Source organism: Chiloscyllium plagiosum, unplaced genomic scaffold, assembly GCF_037043375.1.
Source record: "Chiloscyllium plagiosum isolate Xiang-an unplaced genomic scaffold, Cpla_swu_hap1 HiC_scaffold_41, whole genome shotgun sequence".
In the NCBI taxonomy this organism is placed as follows: domain Eukaryota; kingdom Metazoa; phylum Chordata; class Chondrichthyes; order Orectolobiformes; family Hemiscylliidae; genus Chiloscyllium; species Chiloscyllium plagiosum.
This window is the reverse complement of record NW_028270179.1, coordinates 29,426-50,304: the sequence shown is the minus strand read 5'-3', so window position 1 is coordinate 50,304 and position 20,879 is coordinate 29,426. Positions and strand designations below refer to the sequence as shown.

At 61.7% G+C, this 20,879-nt stretch overlaps 1 protein-coding gene across 1 annotated transcript; it reads right to left on the bottom strand.

Moving 5' to 3' along the window:
• Positions 1-3,203: 3,203 nt before the first annotated feature.
• LOC122545747 (cardiotrophin-2-like) lies at positions 3,204-6,045 on the bottom strand. The gene is made up of 2 exons (XM_043684673.2): positions 5,902-6,045; positions 3,204-3,960 (listed from the first exon to the last, which is right to left on the bottom strand). Exons 1-2 carry the CDS (start codon positions 6,043-6,045, stop codon positions 3,490-3,492), a joined length of 615 nt encoding a protein of 204 aa, XP_043540608.2. The 3' UTR covers positions 3,204-3,489.
• Positions 6,046-20,879: the final 14,834 nt, after the last annotated feature.

Below are 20,879 nucleotides of genomic sequence, written 5' to 3'. Positions count from 1 at the left end.
CAAACCCCACCCACAGCAACATGGGCCCCGCCCCCTCCCCAAACCCCACCCACAGCAACATGGGCCCCGCCCCCTCCCCAAACCCCACCCACAGCAACATGGGCCCCGCCCCCTCCCCAAACCCCACCCACAGTAACTGGGCCCCGCCCCCACCCTCTCCCCCTCCCCCTCCCCCTCCTGCAGGCCCTGACCCCATGGCCCCTGCCTCCAGCCCTGTGTTTGATGAGTGAGAGCTGGAGTCCGGAGGGTTTGGGCCTGGCTCCATCCTGCAGGCCCCTCACCCTTGGCCCACTCCCGGCCTCTCCCCCTGTCCCCCGGGAGCTAGGCCTCAGGCTCCATCCTGCAGGCCCCTCACCCTTGGCCCACTCCCGGCCTCTCCCCTTGGCCCCCTGGAGCTAGGCCTCAGGCTCCATCCTGCAGGCCCCTCCGCTTGGCCCACTCCCGGCCTCTCCCCCTGTCCCCCGGGAGCTAGGCCTCAGGCTTCAGCCTCCATTCCTCACGCCCTTGGCCCACTCCCGGCCTCTCCCCTTGGCCCCAGGGAGCTAGGCCTCAGGCTCCATCCTGCAGACCCCTCACGCTTGGCCCGCCCCCGGCCTCTCCCCTTGGCCCCCCCGGAGCTAGGCCTCGGGTTTCAGCCTCCATTCCTCACGCCCTTGGCCCACTCCCGGCCTCTCCCCTTGTCCCCCGGGAGCTAGGCCTCAGGCTCCATGCTGCAGGCCCCTCACCCGGCCTCTCCCCTTGTCCCCCAGGAGCTAGGCCTCAGGCTTCACACTCCATTCCTCACTCCCTTGGCCCACTCCCGGCCTCTCCCCTTGTCCCCCGGGAGCTAGGCCTCAGGCTTCAGCCTCCATTCCTCACGCCCTTGGCCCACCCCGGCCTCTCCCCTTGGCCCCCGGGAGCTAGGCCTCAGGCTCCATCCTGCAGGCCCCTCACGCTTGGCCCGCCCCAGGCCTCTCCCCTTGGCCCCCCGGAGCTAGGCCTCAGGCTTTTGCCTCCATTCCTCACGCCCTTGGCCCACTCCCGGCCTCTCCACTTGGCCCCTGGGAGCTAGGCCTCAGGCTTTAGCCTCCATTCCTCACGCCCTTGGCCCACACCAGGCCTCTCCCCTTGTCCTCCGGGAGCTAGGCCTCGGGCTTCAGCCTCCATTCCTCACGCCCTTGGCCCACTCCCGGCCTCTCCCCTTGTCCTCCGGGAGCTAGGCCTCGGGCTTCAGCCTCCATTCCTCACGCCCTTGGCCCACACCAGGCCTCTCCCCTTGTCCTCCGGGAGCTAGGCCTCGGGCTTCAGCCTCCATTCCTCACGCCCTTGGCCCACACCCGGCCTCTCCCCTTGTACCCCGGGAGTTAGGCCTCAGGCTCCATCCTGCAGGCCCCTCACGCTTGGCCCGCCCCCGGCCTCTCCCCTTTGCCCCCCGGAGCTAGGCCTCAGGCTTCAGCCTCCATTCCTCACGCCCTTGGCCCACCCCCGGCGTCTCCCCTTGTCCCCCAGGAGCTAGGCCTCAGGCTCCATCCTGCAGGCCCCTCATCCTTGGCCCACTCCTGGCCTCTCCCCTTGGCCCCTGGGAGCTAGGCCTCAGGCTCCATCCTGCAGGCCCCTCACGCTTGGCCCGCACCCGGCCTCTACCCTTGGCCCCCGGGAGCTAGGCCTTGGGCTTCAGCCTCCATTCCTCACACCCTTGGCCCACCCCCGGCCTCTCCCCTTGTCCCCCGGGAGCTAGGCCTCGGGCTTCAGCCTCCATTCATCACGCCCTTGGCCCACTCCCGGCCTCTCCCCTTGTCCCCCGGGAACTAGACCTCAGGCTTTAGCCTCCATTCCTCACGCCATTGGCCCGCTCCAGGCCTCTCGCCTTGTCCCCCGGGAGCTAGGCCTCAGGCTCCATCCTGCAGGCCCCTCATGCTTGGCCCGTCCCCGGCCTCTCCACTTGTCCCCCGGGAGCTAGGCCTCAGGCTTCACACTCCATTCCTCGCGCCCTTGGCCCACTCCCGGCCTCTCCCCTTGTCCCCCGGGAGCTAGGCCTCAGGCTTCACACTCCATTCCTCACGCCCTTGGCCCACTCCCGGCCTCTCCCCTTGTCCCCCAGGAGCTAGGCCTCAGGCTTCACACTCCATTCCTCACGTCCTTGGCCCACTCCCGGCCTCTCCCCTTGTCCCCCGGGAGCTAGGCCTCGGGCTTCAGCCTCCATTCCTCACGCCCTTGGCCCACTCCCGGCCTCTCCCCTTGGCCCCCGGGAGCTAGGCCTCAGGCATCAGCCTCCATTCCTCACGCCCTTGGCCCGCTCCAGGCCTCTCCCATTGTCCCCCGGGAGCTAGGCCTCAGGCTTCAGCCTCCATTCCTCACGCCCTTGGCCCACTCCCGGCCTCTCCCCTTGGCCCCCGGGAGCTAGGCCTCAGGCATCAGCCTCCATTCCTCACGCCCTTGGCCCGCTCCAGGCCTCTCCCCTTGTCCCCCAGGAGCTAAGCCTCAGGCTTCAGCCTCCATTCCTCATGCCCTTGGCCCACTCCCGGCTTCTCCCCTTGGCCCCCGGGAGCTAGGTCTCAGGCTTCAGCCTCCATTCCTCACGCCCTTGGCCCACTCCCGGCCTCTCCCCTTGGCCCCGGGGAGCTAGGCCTCAGGCTTCAGCCTCCATTCCTCACGCCCTTGGCCCACTCCCGGCCTCTCCCCTTGTCCCCCGGGAGCTAGGCCTCAGGCTTTAGCCTTCATTCCTCACGCCCTTGGCCCACTCCCGGCCTCTCCCCTTGTCCCCCGGGAGCTAGGCCTCAGGCTTCAGCTTCCATTCCTCACGTCCTTGGCCCACTCCCGGCCTCTCCCCTTGGCCCCCGGGAGCTAGGCCTCAGGCCTCAGCCTCCATTCCTCACGCCCTTGGCCCGCTCCAGGCCTCTCCCCTTGTCCCCCAGGAGCTAAGCCTCAGGCTTCAGCCTCCATTCCTCATGCCCTTGGCCCACTCCCGGCTTCTCCCCTTGGCCCCCGGGAGCTAGGTCTCAGGCTTCAGCCTCCATTCCTCACGCCCTTGGCCCACTCCCGGCCTCTCCCCTTGGCCCCAGGGAGCTAGGCCTCAGGCTTCAGCCTCCACTCCTCACGCCCTTGGCCCACTCCCGGCCTCTCCCCTTGGCCCCCGGGAGCTAGGCCTCAGGCTTTAGCCTTCATTCCTCACGCCCTTGGCCCACTCCCGGCCTCTCCCCTTGTCCCCGGGGAGCTAGGCCTCAGGCTTCAGCTTCCATTCCTCACGTCCTTGGCCCACTCCCGGCCTCTCCCCTTGGCCCCCGGGAGCTAGGCCTCAGGCTTTAGCCTTCATTCCTCATGCCCTTGGCCCACTCCCGGCCTCTCCCCTTGTCCCCCGGGAGCTAGGCCTCAGGCTTCAGCCTCCATTCCTCACGCCCTTGGCCCACTCCCGGCCTCTCCCCTTGTCCCCCGGGAGCTAGGCCTCAGGCTTCAGCCTCCATTCCTCACGCCCTTGGCCCACTCCCGGCCTCTCCCCTTGGCCCCCGGGAGCTAGGCCTCAGGCTTCAGGTGCTCCTTCAGCCTTGCCAGGTCCTCGGCGGCTCTGGCCACCCAGTGGGTGTAGTGGGCCACGATGTGGTAACCGTTAACCTTGGCCTCCCAGTGGGCCGTGCCTGAGGCCTGGCTGGAGGGTCCCTGGGCTGGGCCATCGCTCTCCTCCGCCTCCTGCTCCTGGCCGGTGCCCAGCGAGGTCAGCACATGGCCCAGGTTAGCGTCCAGCCCTTGGAGGCCGGTGATGGCGAGCTGCAGCTGCTGGTGAAGGTGGTGCCGGGTCTCGTTCAGCACCCGCTGATCGCCCAGCACGCGGCCCAGGAGGGCGGCCAGCTGGCGGCTGGCGCTGCGGTGTTGGCACAGCCGCCGGGCGGGCTCCCAGTCTTCGCCGTCAGGGCTGAGCGGGGCGGGCAGCCGTAGGTGGGGCCCTGGCATCCCCGGAGGTCCATCGCGGAAACCCTGGAGCTCCATCTGTGGGCAAGAGCGTGGGCATCAGGAGCTGGGCAAAGGGGCAAGAGCACATGGTGGGGTTGGCATCAGGAGCGGTGCCAGGGCCATTAGGAGCTGGGGAGGCTGCAGTGATGGCCCACTGAGAGAATGGGTGCCGTGTGGAGGCCTCAGTCCCATCTACTAGGCCCAAAATGGAGCCTGAGCCTAAATGTCACCGCGCTGCGGGTCAGCTTGACTCAGTCTGCATAGGCCCCCGACAGCAGCCTGGCCCAGGCCCTCCCTGCATTAAATTCACTGCCATAACTGGCTAAGCCAGCTCTAGGCCCATCCTGAGCCTACATTTCCCGACATTGTGGAGATATTGGAGGCGGGCGGCAGTGCCTGTTACCGGGAGTGACCTTGCCTCTTTGACTAAATCAACAGTAGGCCAGAGGGGTAACCCCCATCTTGGCTACTTCCATGCTGGGAGCAGGGCTATGGTCTCATTCAGTCACCGAGAGTGGGCAGTAGGCCGGAGACGAAGCCTGGCCTTATGTTGCCCTGCTTAGTGGATCAGTCCCAGACGCGCAAGTCAGTCAACCTGACAGATGAGGCCTACGGTCACGCAGTGTACCTTCAGACCAGAGCAGGAGTCTGGTCATTGCCAAGGGTGTCTGTTTTGAATCCCTACGCTCAGGGACGAGGTTGGTGATCTCGGTGGTACTCAGCCAAGGCGGGCCTTGGGACTGTCCTGTTGTGAATATGCATGTATACGGGAGCTGTCAGTCCCACATCTGCTGCAGTATAAGCAAGCACTAGGCCCGAAATGGAGCCTGCACTCCAATTCTCTGCTTGGCGTTCCAACAGTTCGATATCGGGGTGAGATTGGTTATTCAGTACTAGGCCCGAGGTCAGGCTGAGGCCAACATCCCTCTGCATGACTCTCCAACAGTTCAATATCGGGGTGAGATTGGTTATTCAGTACTAGGCCCGAGATCAGGCTGAGGCCTACATCCCCCTGCATGACGCTCCAACAGTTCGATATCAGGGTGAGATTGGTTATTCAGTACTAGGCCCGAGATCAGGCTGAGGCCTACATCCCCCTGCATGACTCTCCAACAGTTCGATATCAGGGTGAGATTGGTTATTCAGTACTAGGCCTGAGGTCAGGCTGAGGCCTACATCCCCCTGCAAGTCTCTCCAACAGTTCGATATCAGGGTGAGATTGGTTATTCAGTACTAGGCCCGAGGTCAGGCTGAGGCCTACATCCCCCTGCAAGTCTCTCCAACAGTTCGATATCAGGGTGAGATTGGTTATTCAGTACTAGGCCCGAGATCAGGCTGAGGCCTACATCCCCCTGCATGACTCTCCAACAGTTCGATATCAGGGTGAGATTGGTTATTCAGTACTAGGCCTGAGGTCAGGCTGAGGCCTACATCCCCCTGCAAGTCTCTCCAACAGTTCGATATCAGGGTGAGATTGGTTATTCAGTACTAGGCCCGAGGTCAGGCTGAGGCCTACATCCCCCTGCATGACTCTCCAACAGTTCGATATCAGGGTGAGATTGGTTATTCAGTACTGGGCCCGAGGTCAGGCTGAGGCCTACATTTCGCTACCTGGGGAGAGAACACTGGGTGAACTTGGTAAATTCAGTGCGAGGTTCCAGGATGGTGTCTGAGGCCCAGATTTGCCTGTGACTGGCTTTGTGGATCCCACGCCCAGGACATGTTGGCAAATTCGGGGCTAGGCCTGGAATGGAGCCTGAGACCGACCTTGGCCCTGCATGGGGCTGGGTGCAATTTAGTGTGAGGCGGGTGATTACAGAACCCGCGAGTCTCTGCTGCGCTTTGCGAGATGGGAGGAGGAGGATTTGGGTCCTGAGCCAAAAAAAAAGATCTCAACAAGAATAGAAATGGTCAAGATAAGGTTCGAAGCAGCGCAGGCATTGAGGGATTCACCTCCAGAATCTGTGAGATACTCACGTACAGCCCCAGGAGGGAGGAGGCTTCATCGGCTAACCAGACCAACAGGTTGTAAGATCTCTCCACGATCTCACTCACTGAGCCCGTGTTCGCCATCTGCAGGAAACACAAGATCCAACATTCCTCGTTCATTCCACTGTCCATCAGACCCTCACCCCACGACTGGGACTGGGGGGGGGGGGGGGGGAGTCACAGTGTGATAGATATAGAACATAGACCATAGAACATTACAGCACAGTACAGGCCCTTCGGCCCTCGATGTTGTGCTGACCTGTCATACCAATCTGAAGCCCATCTAACCTACACTGTTCAATGTACGTCCATATGCTTGTCCAATGAAGACTTAAATGTACTTAAAGTTGGCGAATCTACTACCGTTGAAGGCAAAACATTCCATACCCTGACTACTCTCTGAGTAAAGAAACTACCTCTGACATCTGTCTTATATCTATCACCCCTCAATTTAAAGCTATGCTCCCTCGTGCTCACCGTCCCCATACTTGGAAAAAGGCTCTCCCTGTCCACCCTATCTAACCCTCTGATTATCTTATATGTCTATATTAAGTCACCTCTCAACCTTCTTCTCTCTAACGATAACAGCCTCAAGTCCCTCAGCCTTTCCTTGTAAGACCTTCTCTCCATACCAGGCAACAGCCTAGTCAATCTCCTCTGCACCCTTTCCAAAGCTTCCACATCCTTCTTATAATGCGGTGACCAGAACTGGACACAATACTCCAAGTGTGGCCGTACCAGAGTTTTGTACAGCTGCAGCATAACCTCATGGTTCCAAAACTCAATCCCTCTATTCATAAAAGCTAAAACACTATATGTCTTATTAACAACCCTGTCAACCAGGATGGCAACTTTCAAGGATCTGGACACCGAGATCTCTCTGCTCATCTACACCACCAAGAATCTCACCATTAGCCCAGTATTTTGCATTCCGGTTACTCCGACCAAAGTGAATCACCTCACACTTGTCCGCATTAAACTCCATTTGCCACCTCTCAGCCCAGCTCTGCAGCTTATCTATGTCTCTCTGTAACCTACAACATCCTTCGTCACTATCCACAACTCCACCGACCTGAGTGTTATCTGCAAATTTACGAACACACCCTTCTACGCCCTCATCCAGGCCGTTTATAAAAATGATGAACAGCAGTGGACCCAACACCGACCCTTGCGGTACACCACTGGGAACTGGACTCTAGGATGAACATCTCCCATCAACCACCACCCTCTGTCTTCTTTCAGCAAGCCAATTACTGATCCAAACTGCTATATCTCCCACAATCCCATTCCTCTGCATTTTGTACAATAGCCGAGTGTGGGGAACCTTATCGAACACCTTGCTGAAATCCACATACAGCACATCAACCGGGCGGGGGGTCACAGTGTGAGAGATACACTGTCCTTTCCCCCCTCTGGGACTGGGGGTGGGGGGGTCACAGTGTGAGAGATACACTGTCCTTTCCCCCCTCTGGGACTGGGGTGGGGGGTCACAGTGTGAGAGATACACTGTCCTTTCCCCCCTCTGGGACTGGGGGTGGGGGGGTCACAGTGTGAGAGATACACTGTTCTTTCCCCCCTCTGGGACTGGGGGGGGGGGCACAGTGTGAGAGATACACTGTCCTTTCCCCCCTCTGGGACTGGGGGTGGGGGGGTCACAGTGTGAGAGATACACTGTCCTTTCCCCCCTCTGGGACTGGGGGGGGGGTCACAGTGTGAGAGATACACTGTCCTTTCCCCCCTCTGGGACTGGGGGGGGTCACAGTGTGAGAGATACACTGTCCTGTCCCCCCTCTGGGACTGGGGTGGGGGGGGGTCACAGTGTGAGAGATACACTGTCCTTTCCCCCCTCTGGGACTGGGGGGGGTCACAGTGTGAGAGATACACTGTCCTTTCCCCCCTCTGGGACTGGGGGGGGTCACAGTGTGAGAGATACACTGTCCTTTCCCCCCTCTGGGACTGGGGGGGGGGGTCACAGTGTGAGAGATACACTGTCCTTTCCCCCCTCTGGGACTGGGGGGGGGGTCACAGTGTGAGAGATACACTGTCCTTTCCCCCCTCTGGGACTGGGGGGGGTCACAGTGTGAGAGATACACTGTCCTGTCCCCCCTCTGGGACTGGGGTGGGGGGGGGTCACAGTGTGAGAGATACACTGTCCTTTCCCCCCTCTGGGACTGGGGGGGGTCACAGTGTGAGAGATACACTGTCCTTTCCCCCCTCTGGGACTGGGGGGGGTCACAGTGTGAGAGATACACTGTCCTTTCCCCCCTCTGGGACTGGGGGGGGTCACAGTGTGAGAGATACACTGTCCTTTCCCCCCTCTGGGACTGGGGGGGGTCACAGTGTGAGAGATACACTGTCCTTTCCCCCCTCTGGGACTGGGGGGGGGGGTCACAGTGTGAGAGATACACTGTCCTTTCCCCCCTCTGGGACTGGGGGGGGGTCACAGTGTGAGAGATACACTGTCCTTTCCCCCCTCTGGGACTGGGGGGGGTCACAGTGTGAGAGATACACTGCCCTCTCCCCCCTCTGGGACTGGGGGGGCAGGGGGGGGTCACAGTGTGAGAGATACACTGTCCTTTCCCCTCTCTGGGACTGGGGGGGGTCACAGTGTGAGAGATACACTGTCCTTTCCCCCCTCTGGGACTGGGGTGGGGGGGGGGTCACAGTGTGAGAGATACACTGTCCTTTCCCCCCTCTGGGACTGGGGGGGGTCACAGTGTGAGAGATACACTGTCCTTTCCCCCCTCTGGGACTGGGGGTGCGGGGTCACAGTGTGCGAGATACACTGTCCTTTCCCCCCTCTGGGACTGGGGGGGGTCACAGTGTGAGAGATACACTGCCCTCTCCCCCCTCTGGGACTGAGGTGGGGGGGGGGGTCACAGTGTGAGAGATACACTGTCCTTTCCCCCCTCTGGGACTGGGGGGGGGGGTCACAGTGTGCGAGATACACTGTCCTTTCCCCCCTCTGGGACTGGGGGGGGTCACAGTGTGATAGATACACTGTCCTTTCCCCCCTCTGGGACTGGGGGCTGGGGGGGTCACAGTGTGCGAGATACACTGTCCTTTCCCCCCTCTGGGACTGGGGGTGGGGGATCACAGTGTGCGAGATACACTGTCCTTTCCCCCCTCTGGGACTGGGGGGGGTCACAGTGTGATAGATACACTGTCCTTTCCCCCCTCTGGGACTGGGGTGGGGGGGGGTCACAGTGTGATAGATACACTGTCCTTTCCCCCCTCTGGGACTGGGGGTGGGGGGGGTCACAGTGTGAGAGATACACTGTCCTTTCCACCCTCTGGGACTGGGAGGGGGGGTCACAGTGTGAGAGATACACTGTCCTTTCCCCCATCTGGGACTGGGGGTGGGGGGGGGGTCACAGTGTGAGAGATACACTGTCCTTTCCCCCCTCTGGGACTGGGGGTGGGGGGTCACAGTGTGATAGATACACTGTCCTTTCCCCCCTCTGGGACTGGGGGGGGGTCACAGTGTGCGAGATACACTGTCCTTTCCCCCCTCTGGGACTGGGGGGGGCGGTCACAGTGTGAGAGATACACTGTCCTATCCCCCCTCTGGGACTGGGGGTGGGGGGTCACAGTGTGAGAGATACACTGTCCTTTCCCCCCTCTGGGACTGGGGGGGGTCACAGTGTGAGAGATACACTGTCCTTTCCCCCCTCTGGGACTGGGGTGGGGGGGGAGTCACAGTGTGAGAGATACACTGTCCTTTCCCCCCTCTGGGACTGGGGGGGGGGTCACAGTGTGAGAGATACACTGTCCTTTCCCCCCTCTGGGACTGGGGGGGGGTCACAGTGTGAGAGATACACTGTCCTTTCCCCCCTCTGGGACTGCGGGGGGGGGGGGGTCACAATGTGATAGATACACTGTCCTTTCCCCCCTCTGGGACTGGGGGGGGGGGGGTCACAGCGTGAGAGATACACTGTCTTTTCCCCCCTCTGGGACTGCGGGTGGGGGGTCACAGTGTGATAGATACACTGTCCTTTCCCCCCTCTGGGACTGGGGGGGGGGGGGTTCACAGTGTGAGAGATACACTGTCCTTTCCCCCCTCTGGGACTGGGGGGGGGGGGTCACAGTGTGATAGATACACTGTCCTTTCCCCCCTCTGGGACTGGGGGTGGGGGGTGTCACAGTGTGAGAGATGCACTGTCCTTTCCCCCCTCTGGGACTGGGGGCGGGGGTCACAGTGTGAGAGATACACTGTCCTTTCCCCCATCTGGGACTGGGGGGGGGGGGTCACAGTGTGAGAGATACACTGTCCTTTCCCCCCTCTGGGACTGGGGGGGGGGGGGGGGCAACAGTGTGAGAGATACACTGTCCTTTCCCCCCTCTGGGACTGGGGGGGGTCACAGTGTGAGAGATACACTGTCCTTTCCCCCCTCTGGGACTGGGGGTGGGGGGTCACAGTGTGAGAGATACACTGTCCTTTCCCCCCTCTGGGACTGGGGGGGGGGGGGGGGGTCACAGTGTGAGAGATACACTGTCCTCTCCCCCCTCTGGGACTGGGGGGGGGTCACAGTGTGAGAGATACACTGTCCTTTCCCCCCTCTGGGACTGGGGGGGGTCACAGTGTGAGAGATACACTGTCCTTTCCCCCCTCTGGGACTGGGGGTGGGGGGGTCACAGTGTGAGAGATACACTGTCCTTTCCCCCCTCTGGGACTGGGGTGGGGGGTCACAGTGTGAGAGATACACTGTCCTTTCCCCCCTCTGGGACTGGGGGTGGGGGGGTCACAGTGTGAGAGATACACTGTTCTTTCCCCCCTCTGGGACTGGGGGGGGGGGCACAGTGTGAGAGATACACTGTCCTTTCCCCCCTCTGGGACTGGGGGTGGGGGGGTCACAGTGTGAGAGATACACTGTCCTTTCCCCCCTCTGGGACTGGGGGGGGGGTCACAGTGTGAGAGATACACTGTCCTTTCCCCCCTCTGGGACTGGGGGGGGTCACAGTGTGAGAGATACACTGTCCTGTCCCCCCTCTGGGACTGGGGTGGGGGGGGGTCACAGTGTGAGAGATACACTGTCCTTTCCCCCCTCTGGGACTGGGGGGGGTCACAGTGTGAGAGATACACTGTCCTTTCCCCCCTCTGGGACTGGGGGGGGTCACAGTGTGAGAGATACACTGTCCTTTCCCCCCTCTGGGACTGGGGGGGGGGGTCACAGTGTGAGAGATACACTGTCCTTTCCCCCCTCTGGGACTGGGGGGGGGGTCACAGTGTGAGAGATACACTGTCCTTTCCCCCCTCTGGGACTGGGGGGGGTCACAGTGTGAGAGATACACTGTCCTGTCCCCCCTCTGGGACTGGGGTGGGGGGGGGTCACAGTGTGAGAGATACACTGTCCTTTCCCCCCTCTGGGACTGGGGGGGGTCACAGTGTGAGAGATACACTGTCCTTTCCCCCCTCTGGGACTGGGGGGGGTCACAGTGTGAGAGATACACTGTCCTTTCCCCCCTCTGGGACTGGGGGGGGTCACAGTGTGAGAGATACACTGTCCTTTCCCCCCTCTGGGACTGGGGGGGGTCACAGTGTGAGAGATACACTGTCCTTTCCCCCCTCTGGGACTGGGGGGGGGGGTCACAGTGTGAGAGATACACTGTCCTTTCCCCCCTCTGGGACTGGGGGGGGGTCACAGTGTGAGAGATACACTGTCCTTTCCCCCCTCTGGGACTGGGGGGGGTCACAGTGTGAGAGATACACTGCCCTCTCCCCCCTCTGGGACTGGGGGGGCAGGGGGGGGTCACAGTGTGAGAGATACACTGTCCTTTCCCCTCTCTGGGACTGGGGGGGGTCACAGTGTGAGAGATACACTGTCCTTTCCCCCCTCTGGGACTGGGGTGGGGGGGGGGTCACAGTGTGAGAGATACACTGTCCTTTCCCCCCTCTGGGACTGGGGGGGGTCACAGTGTGAGAGATACACTGTCCTTTCCCCCCTCTGGGACTGGGGGTGCGGGGTCACAGTGTGCGAGATACACTGTCCTTTCCCCCCTCTGGGACTGGGGGGGGTCACAGTGTGAGAGATACACTGCCCTCTCCCCCCTCTGGGACTGAGGTGGGGGGGGGGGTCACAGTGTGAGAGATACACTGTCCTTTCCCCCCTCTGGGACTGGGGGGGGGGGTCACAGTGTGCGAGATACACTGTCCTTTCCCCCCTCTGGGACTGGGGGGGGTCACAGTGTGATAGATACACTGTCCTTTCCCCCCTCTGGGACTGGGGGCTGGGGGGGTCACAGTGTGCGAGATACACTGTCCTTTCCCCCCTCTGGGACTGGGGGTGGGGGATCACAGTGTGCGAGATACACTGTCCTTTCCCCCCTCTGGGACTGGGGGGGGTCACAGTGTGATAGATACACTGTCCTTTCCCCCCTCTGGGACTGGGGTGGGGGGGGGTCACAGTGTGATAGATACACTGTCCTTTCCCCCCTCTGGGACTGGGGGTGGGGGGGGTCACAGTGTGAGAGATACACTGTCCTTTCCACCCTCTGGGACTGGGAGGGGGGGTCACAGTGTGAGAGATACACTGTCCTTTCCCCCATCTGGGACTGGGGGTGGGGGGGGGGTCACAGTGTGAGAGATACACTGTCCTTTCCCCCCTCTGGGACTGGGGGTGGGGGGTCACAGTGTGATAGATACACTGTCCTTTCCCCCCTCTGGGACTGGGGGGGGGTCACAGTGTGCGAGATACACTGTCCTTTCCCCCCTCTGGGACTGGGGGGGGCGGTCACAGTGTGAGAGATACACTGTCCTATCCCCCCTCTGGGACTGGGGGTGGGGGGTCACAGTGTGAGAGATACACTGTCCTTTCCCCCCTCTGGGACTGGGGGGGGTCACAGTGTGAGAGATACACTGTCCTTTCCCCCCTCTGGGACTGGGGTGGGGGGGGAGTCACAGTGTGAGAGATACACTGTCCTTTCCCCCCTCTGGGACTGGGGGGGGGGTCACAGTGTGAGAGATACACTGTCCTTTCCCCCCTCTGGGACTGGGGGGGGGTCACAGTGTGAGAGATACACTGTCCTTTCCCCCCTCTGGGACTGCGGGGGGGGGGGGGTCACAATGTGATAGATACACTGTCCTTTCCCCCCTCTGGGACTGGGGGGGGGGGGGTCACAGCGTGAGAGATACACTGTCTTTTCCCCCCTCTGGGACTGCGGGTGGGGGGTCACAGTGTGATAGATACACTGTCCTTTCCCCCCTCTGGGACTGGGGGGGGGGGGGTTCACAGTGTGAGAGATACACTGTCCTTTCCCCCCTCTGGGACTGGGGGGGGGGGGTCACAGTGTGATAGATACACTGTCCTTTCCCCCCTCTGGGACTGGGGGTGGGGGGTGTCACAGTGTGAGAGATGCACTGTCCTTTCCCCCCTCTGGGACTGGGGGCGGGGGTCACAGTGTGAGAGATACACTGTCCTTTCCCCCATCTGGGACTGGGGGGGGGGGGTCACAGTGTGAGAGATACACTGTCCTTTCCCCCCTCTGGGACTGGGGGGGGGGGGGGGGCAACAGTGTGAGAGATACACTGTCCTTTCCCCCCTCTGGGACTGGGGGGGGTCACAGTGTGAGAGATACACTGTCCTTTCCCCCCTCTGGGACTGGGGGTGGGGGGTCACAGTGTGAGAGATACACTGTCCTTTCCCCCCTCTGGGACTGGGGGGGGGGGGGGGGGGTCACAGTGTGAGAGATACACTGTCCTCTCCCCCCTCTGGGACTGGGGGGGGGTCACAGTGTGAGAGATACACTGTCCTTTCCCCCCTCTGGGACTGGGGGGGGTCACAGTGTGAGAGATACACTGTCCTTTCCCCCCTCTGGGACTGGGGGGGGGGGGGGTCACAGTGTGAGAGATACACTGTCCTTTCCCCCCTCTGGGACTGGGGGGGGGGGGGGTCACAGTGTGAGAGATACACTGTCCTCTCCCCCCTCTGGGACTGGGGGGGGGGGTCACAGTGTGATAGATACACTGTCCTTTCCCCCCTCTGGGACTGGGGGGGGGGTCACAGTGTGATAGATACACTGTCCTTTCCCCCCTCTGGGACTGGGGGGGGGTCACAGTGTGAGAGATACACTGTCCTTTCCCCCCTCTGGGACTGGGGGGGGGTCACAGTGTGATAGATACACTGTCCTTTCCCCCCTCTGGGACTGGGGTGGGGGTGCGGGGTCACAGTGTGAGAGATACACTGTCCTTTCCCCCCTCTGGGACTGGGCGGGGGCTGGGGGGGTCACAGTGTGAGAGATACACTGTCCTTTCCCCCCTCTGGGACTGGGCGGGGGATGGGGGGGTCACAGTGTGAGAGATACACTGTCCTTTCCCCCTCAGGGACTGGGGGGGGGGGGGGTCACAGTGTGAGAGATACACTGTCCTTTCCCCCCTCTGGGACTGGTGGGGGGTCACAGTGTGAGAGATACACTGTCCTTTCCCCCTCAGGGACTGGGGGGGGGGGGGGGTCACAGTGTGAGAGATACACTGTCCTTTCCCCCCTCTGGGACTGGGGGGGGGGGGGTCACAGTGTGAGAGATACACTGTCCTTTCCCCCCTCTGGGACTGGGGGGGGTCACAGTGTGAGAGATACACTGTCCTTTCCCCCCTCTGGGACTGGGGGGGTCACAGTGTGATAGATACACTGTCCTTTCCCCCCTCTGGGACTGGGGGTGGGGGGGTCACAGTGTGATAGATACACTGTCCTTTCCCCCCTCTGGGACTGGGGGCTGGGGGGGTCACAGTGTGAGAGATACACTGTCCTTTCCCCCCTCTGGGACTGGGGGTGGGGGGGTCACAGTGTGATAGATACACTGTCCTTTCCCCCCTCTGGGACTGGGGGAGGGCTCACAGTGTGAGAGATACACTGTCCTTTCCCCCGTCTGGGACTGGGGGGGGTCACAGTGTGATAGATACACTGTCCTTTCCCCCCTCTGGGACTGGGGGGGGGTCACAGTGTGATAGATACACTGTCCTTTCCCCCCTCTGGGACTGGGGGAGGGCTCACAGTGTGAGAGATACACTGTCCTTTCCCCCGTCTGGGACTGGGGGGGGTCACAGTGTGATAGATACACTGTCCTTTCCCCCCTCTGGGACTGGGGGTGGGGGGGTCACAGTGTGAGAGATACACTGTCCTTTCCCCCCTCTGGGACTGGGGGCTGGGGGGGTCACAGTGTGAGAGATACACTGTCCTTTCCCCCCTCTGGGACTGGGGGCTGGGGGGTCACAGTGTGAGAGATACACTGTCCTTTCCCCCCTCTGGGACTGGGGGGGGGGTCACAGTGTGAGAGATACACTGTCCTTTCCCCCCTCTGGGACTGGGGGAGGGGGGGGCACAATGTGAGAGATACACTGTCCTTTCCCCCCTCTGGGACTGTGGGTGGGGGGGTCACAGTGTGAGAGATACACTGTCCTTTCCCCCCTCTGGGACTGGGGTGGGGGGGTAACAGTGCGATAGATACACTGTCCTTTCCCCCCTCTGGGACTGGGGGTGGGGGGGGTCACAGAGTGAGAGATACACTGTCCTTTCCCCCCTCTGGGACTGGGGGGGGGGGTCACAGTGTGAGAGATACACTGTCCTTTCCCCCCTCTGGGACTGGGGGGGGGTCACAGTGTGAGAGATACACTGTCCTTTCCCCCCTCTGGGACTGGGGTGGGGGGTCACAGTGTGAGAGATACACTGTCCTTTCCCCCCTCTGGGACTGGGGGGGGGTCACAGTGTGAGAGATACACTGTCCTTTCCCCCCTCTGGGACTGGGGGGGGGTCACAGTGTGAGAGATACACTGCCCTTTCCCCCCTCTGGGACTGGGGGGGGGGTCACAGTGTGAGAGATACACTGTCCTTTCCCCCCTCTGGGACTGGGGGCGGGGGTCACAGTGTGAGAGATACACTGTCCTTTCCCCCCCTCTGGGACTGGGGGTGGGGGGTCACAGTGTGAGTGATACACTGTCCTTTCCCCCCTCTGGGACTGGGGGTGGGGGGTCACAGTGTGAGAGATACACTGTCCTTTCCCCCCTCTGGGACTGGGGGCTGGGGGGGTCACAGTGTGAGAGATACACTGTCCTTTCCCCTCTCTGGGACTGGGGGGGTTGCAGTGTGAGAGATACACTGTCCTTCCCCCTTCTGGGACTGGGGGGGGGGGGGTCACAGTGTGAGAGATACACTGTCCTTTCCCCCCTCTGGGACTGGGGGGTGGGGGTCACAGTGTGAGAGATACACTGCCCTTCCCCCCTCTGGGACTGGGGGGGGGTCACAGTGTGAGAGATACACTGTCCTTTCCCCCCTCTGGGACTGGGGGTGCGGGGTCACAGTGTGAGAGATACACTGTCCTTTCTCCCCTCTGGGACTGGGGGGGGGGGGTCACAGTGTGAGAGATACACTGCCCTCTCCCCCCTCTGGGACTGTGGGTGGGGGGTCACAGTGTGAGAGATACACTGTCCTTTCCCCCCTCTGGGACTGGGGGGGGGGGGGTTCACAGTGTGAGAGATACACTGTCCTTTCCCCCCTCTGGGACTGGGGGGGGGTCACAGTGTGAGAGATACACTGTCCTTTCCCCCCTCTGGGACTGGGGGGGGGGGGGGTCACAGTGTGAGAGATACACTGTCCTTTCCCCCCTCTGGGACTGGGGGGGGGGAGGGGGGTCACAGTGTGAGAGATACACTGTCCTTTCCCCCCTCTGGGACTGGGCGGGGGGGAGGGGGGTCACAGTGTGAGAGATACACTGTCCTTTCCCCCCTCTGGGACTGGGGGGGGGGTTACAGTGTGAGAGATACACTGTCCTTTCCCCCCTCTGGGACTGGGCGCTGGGGAGGGGTCACCGTGTGAGAGATACACTGTCCTTTCCCCCCTCTGGGACTGGGGGGGGGAGGGGTCACAGTGTGAGAGATACACTGTCCTTTCCCCCCTCTGGGACTGGGGGCTGGGGGGGGTCACAGTGTGATAGATACACTGTCCTTACCCCCCCTCTGGAACTGGGGGTGGGGGTCACAGTGTGAGAGATACACTGCCCTTTCCCCTCTCTGGGACTGGGGTTGGGGGTCACAGTGTGAGAGATACACTGCCCTTCCCCCCTCTGGGACTGGGGTTTGGGGGGGGTCACAGTGTGAGAGATACACTGCCCTTCCCCCCTCTGGGACTGGGGTTTGGGGGGGGTCACAGTGTGAGAGATACACTGCCCTTCCCCCCTCTGGGACTGGGGTTTGGGGGGGGTCACAGTGTGAGAGATACACTGCCCTTTCCCCCCTCTGGGACTGGGGGTGGGGGGGTCACAGTGTGAGAGATACACTGTCCTTTCCCCCATCTGGGACTGGGGGGGGGGGGTCACAGTGTGAGAGATACACTGTCCTTTCCCCCCTCTGGGACTGGGGGTGGGGGGGGTCACAGTGTGAGAGATACACTGTCCTTTCCCCCCTCTGGGACTGGGGGGGGGGGGGGTCACAGTGTGAGAGATACACTGTCCTTTCCCCCCTCTGAGACTGGGGGTGGGGGCTCACAGTGTGAGAGATACACTGTCCTTTCCCCCCTCTGGGACTGGGGGTGGGGGGGGTCACAGTGTGAGAGATACACTGTCCTTTCCCCCCTCTGGGACTGGGGGTGGGGGGGGTCACAGTGTGAGAGATACACTGTCCTTTCCCCCCTCTGGGACTGGGGGGGGGGTGTCACAGTGTGAGAGATACACTGTCCTTTCCCCCCTCTGTGCCTGGGGGGGTCACAGTGTGAGAGATACACTGTCCTTTCCCCCCTCTGGGACTGGGGTTGGGGGTCACAGTGTGAGAGATACACTGTCCTTTCCCCCCTCTGGGACTGGGGTTTGGGGGGGGTCACAGTGTGAGAGATACACTGCCCTTCCCCCCCATCTCTGGGGGTCTGAGTGTGGGATTTGAGTGTGTAACAGGGCAGAGATACACTGCCCTTCCCCCCCCCATCTCTGGGGGTCTGAGTGTGGGATTTGAGTGTGTAACAGGGGAGAGATACACTGCCCTTCCCCCCCCCATCTCTGGGGGTCTGAGTGTGGGATTTGAGTGTGTAACAGGGGAGAGATACACTGCCCTTCCCCCCCCATCTCTGGGGGTCTGAGTGTGGGATTTGAGTGTGTAACAGGGCAGAGATACACTGCCCTTCCCCCCCATCTCTGGGGGTCTGAGTGTGGGATTTGAGTGTGTAACAGGGCAGAGATACACTGCCCTTCCCCCCCATCTCTGGGGGTCTGAGTGTGGGATTTGAGTGTGTAACAGGGGAGAGATACACTGTCCCTTCCCCCCCATCTCTGGGGGTCTGAGTGTGGGATTTGAGTGTGTAACAGGGGAGAGATACACTGCCCTTCCCCCCCCCATCTCTGGGGGTCTGAGTGTGGGATTTGAGTGTGTAACAGGGGAGAGATACACTGCCCTTCCCCCCCCCATCTCTGGGGGTCTGAGTGTGGGATTTGAGTGTGTAACAGGGGAGAGATACACTGCCCTTCCCCCCCCCATCTCTGGGGGTCTGAGTGTGGGATTTGAGTGTGTAACAGGGGAGAGATACACTGCCCTTCCCCCCCCCATCTCTGGGGGTCTGAGTGTGGGATTTGAGTGTGTAACAGGGGAGAGATACACTGCCCTTCCCCCCCCATCTCTGGGGGTCAGAGTGTGGGATTTGAGTGTGTAACAGGGCAGAGATACACTGCCCTTCCCCCCCCATCTCTGGGGGTCAGAGTGTGGGATTTGAGTGTGTAACAGGGCAGAGATACACTGCCCTTCCCCCCCATCTCTGGGGGTCTGAGTGTGGGATTTGAGTGTGTAACAGGGCAGAGATACACTGTCCCTTCCCCCACATCTCTGGGGGTCTGAGTGTGGGATTTGAGTGTGTAACAGGGCAGAGATACACTGCCCTTCCCCCCCGCATCTCTGGGGGTCTGAGTGTGGGATTTGAGTGTGTAACAGGGCAGAGATGGTGTTGGATGATTTGCTGCGAACAGATCGTGTGACTCTGTGCTATCCAGTGTCAGTGACGGATTTAGCCCTGGGCTGGTGATCCCTGTGGGAATGCGAGCCCTGAGGAAGGACCGTTACAATTGGGGCGCGGTGTTGATAGGGGAGGCGTTTTAGCCTTGCCGCTGATGTGATCGAGCCTGGGCACACGAGAGAAACAGACAAGGACACAGTCGGCCAGGGGGTGAGACTGAGAGAAGGACAGCTCCTGAGAGCAATTGCATACCTGAGGGTCCAGCTGGTGCCTGTTTGCTGTGGACTCAGCGCCTGGCTCTCTCTCTCTCTCTGTGTGTGTGCCTGAGATGGCGATGTGCTGTGTGATGTGACTGTCAGGGATTGGATATCCGGATCACTGCAGTTTTCAGCTCACTGCATTCCCCCATCCCCCAATCCCAGGGGATTCCAGGTCCTGGACAGTGGGATATAGGGACAGGCACAGTCCAGGGTCACACACCACATTCCAGGTTACCTATCCCTCCATCCCGGACCCCAATATTCCAGGCAGCGCCCAGTCTCGGGCGTGGGTCAGTGCTGAGGGAGTGGGCACTGTCGGAGGGTCAGTGCTGAGGGAGTGGGCACTGTCGGAGGGTCAGTGCTGAGGGAGTGGGCACTGTCGGAGGGTCAGTGCTGAGGGAGTGGGCACTGTCGGAGGGTCAGTGCTGAGGGAGTGGGCACTGTCGGAGGGTCAGTGCTAAGGGAGCGGGCACTGTCGGAGGGTCAGTGCTGAGGGAGTGGGCACTGTCGGAGGGTCAGTGCTGAGGGGGTGGGCAATGTCGGAGGGTCAGTACTGAGGGAGTGGGCACTGTCGGAGGGTCAGTGCTGAGGGAGTGGGCACTGTCGGAGGGTCAGCACTGAGGGAGTGGGCACTGTGGGAGGGTCAGTGCTGAGGGAGTGGGCACTGTCGGAGGGTCAGCACTGAGGGAGTGGGCACTGTCGGAGGGTCAGTGCTGAGGGAGTGGGCACTGTCGGAGGGTCAGTGCTAAGGGAGCGGGCACTGTCGGAGGGTCAGTGCTGAGGGAGTGGGCACTGTCGGAGGGTCAGTGCTGAGGGGGTGGGCAATGTCGGAGGGTCAGTACTGAGGGAGTGGGCACTGTCGGAGGGTCAGTGCTGAGGGAGTGGGCACTGTCGGAGGGTCAGCACTGAGGGAGTGGGCACTGTGGGAGGGTCAGTGCTGAGGGAGTGGGCACTGTCGGAGGGTCAGCACTGAGGGAGTGGGCACTGTCGGAGGGTCAGTGCTGAGGGAGTGGGCACTGTCGGAGGGTCAGTACTGAGGGCGTGGGCACTGTCGGAGGGTCAGTGCTGAGGGAGTGGGCACTGTCGGAGGGTCAGTGCTGAGGGAGCGGGCACTGTCGGAGGGTCAGTGCTGAGGGAGCGGGCACTGTCGGAGGGTCAGTGCTGAGGGAGTGGGCACTGTCGGAGGGTCAGTGCTGAGGGAGTGGGCACTGTCGGAGGGTCAGTGCTGAGGGAGTGCTGCACTGTCGGAGGGTCCGTGCTGAGGCAGTGGGCACTGTCGGAGGGTCAGTGCTGAGGGAGTGGGCTCTGTCTGAGGGTCAGTGCTGAGTGAGTGGGCACTGTCGGAGGGTCAGTGCTGAGGGAGTGGGCACTGTCGGAGGGTCAGTGCTGAGGGAGTGGGCACTGTCGGAGGGTCAGTGCTGAGGGAGTGGGCACTGTCGGAGGGTCAGTGCTGAGGGAGTGGGCACTGTCGGGGAGTCAGTGCTAAGGGAGTCGGCACTGTCGGAGGGTCAGTGCTGAGGGAGTGGGCACTGTCGGAGGGTCAGTGCTGAGGGAGTGGGCACTGTCGGAGGGTCAGTGCTGAGGGAGTGGGCACTGTCGGAGGGTCAGTGCTGAGGGAGTGGGCACTGTCGGAGGGTCAGTGCTGAGGAAGTGGGCACTGTCGGAGGGTCAGTGCTGAGGGAGTGGGCACTGTCGGAGGATCAGTGCTGAGCGAGTGGGCACTGTCGGAGGGTCAGTGCAGAGGGAGTGGGCACTGTCGGAGGGTCAGTGCTGAAGGAGTGCCGCG

Bases quoted from the DNA above. Each gene is read 5' to 3' on its own strand.
- LOC122545747 (XM_043684673.2), bottom strand. From the start codon at position 6,045: ATGGACAGTGGAATGAACGAGGAATGTTGGATCTTGTGTTTCCTGCAG. The intron at 3,961-5,901 runs GTGAGTATCTCA...TCTTGCCCACAG, and splicing joins CCTCCCTCCTGGGGCTGTAC to ATGGAGCTCCAGGGTTTCCG.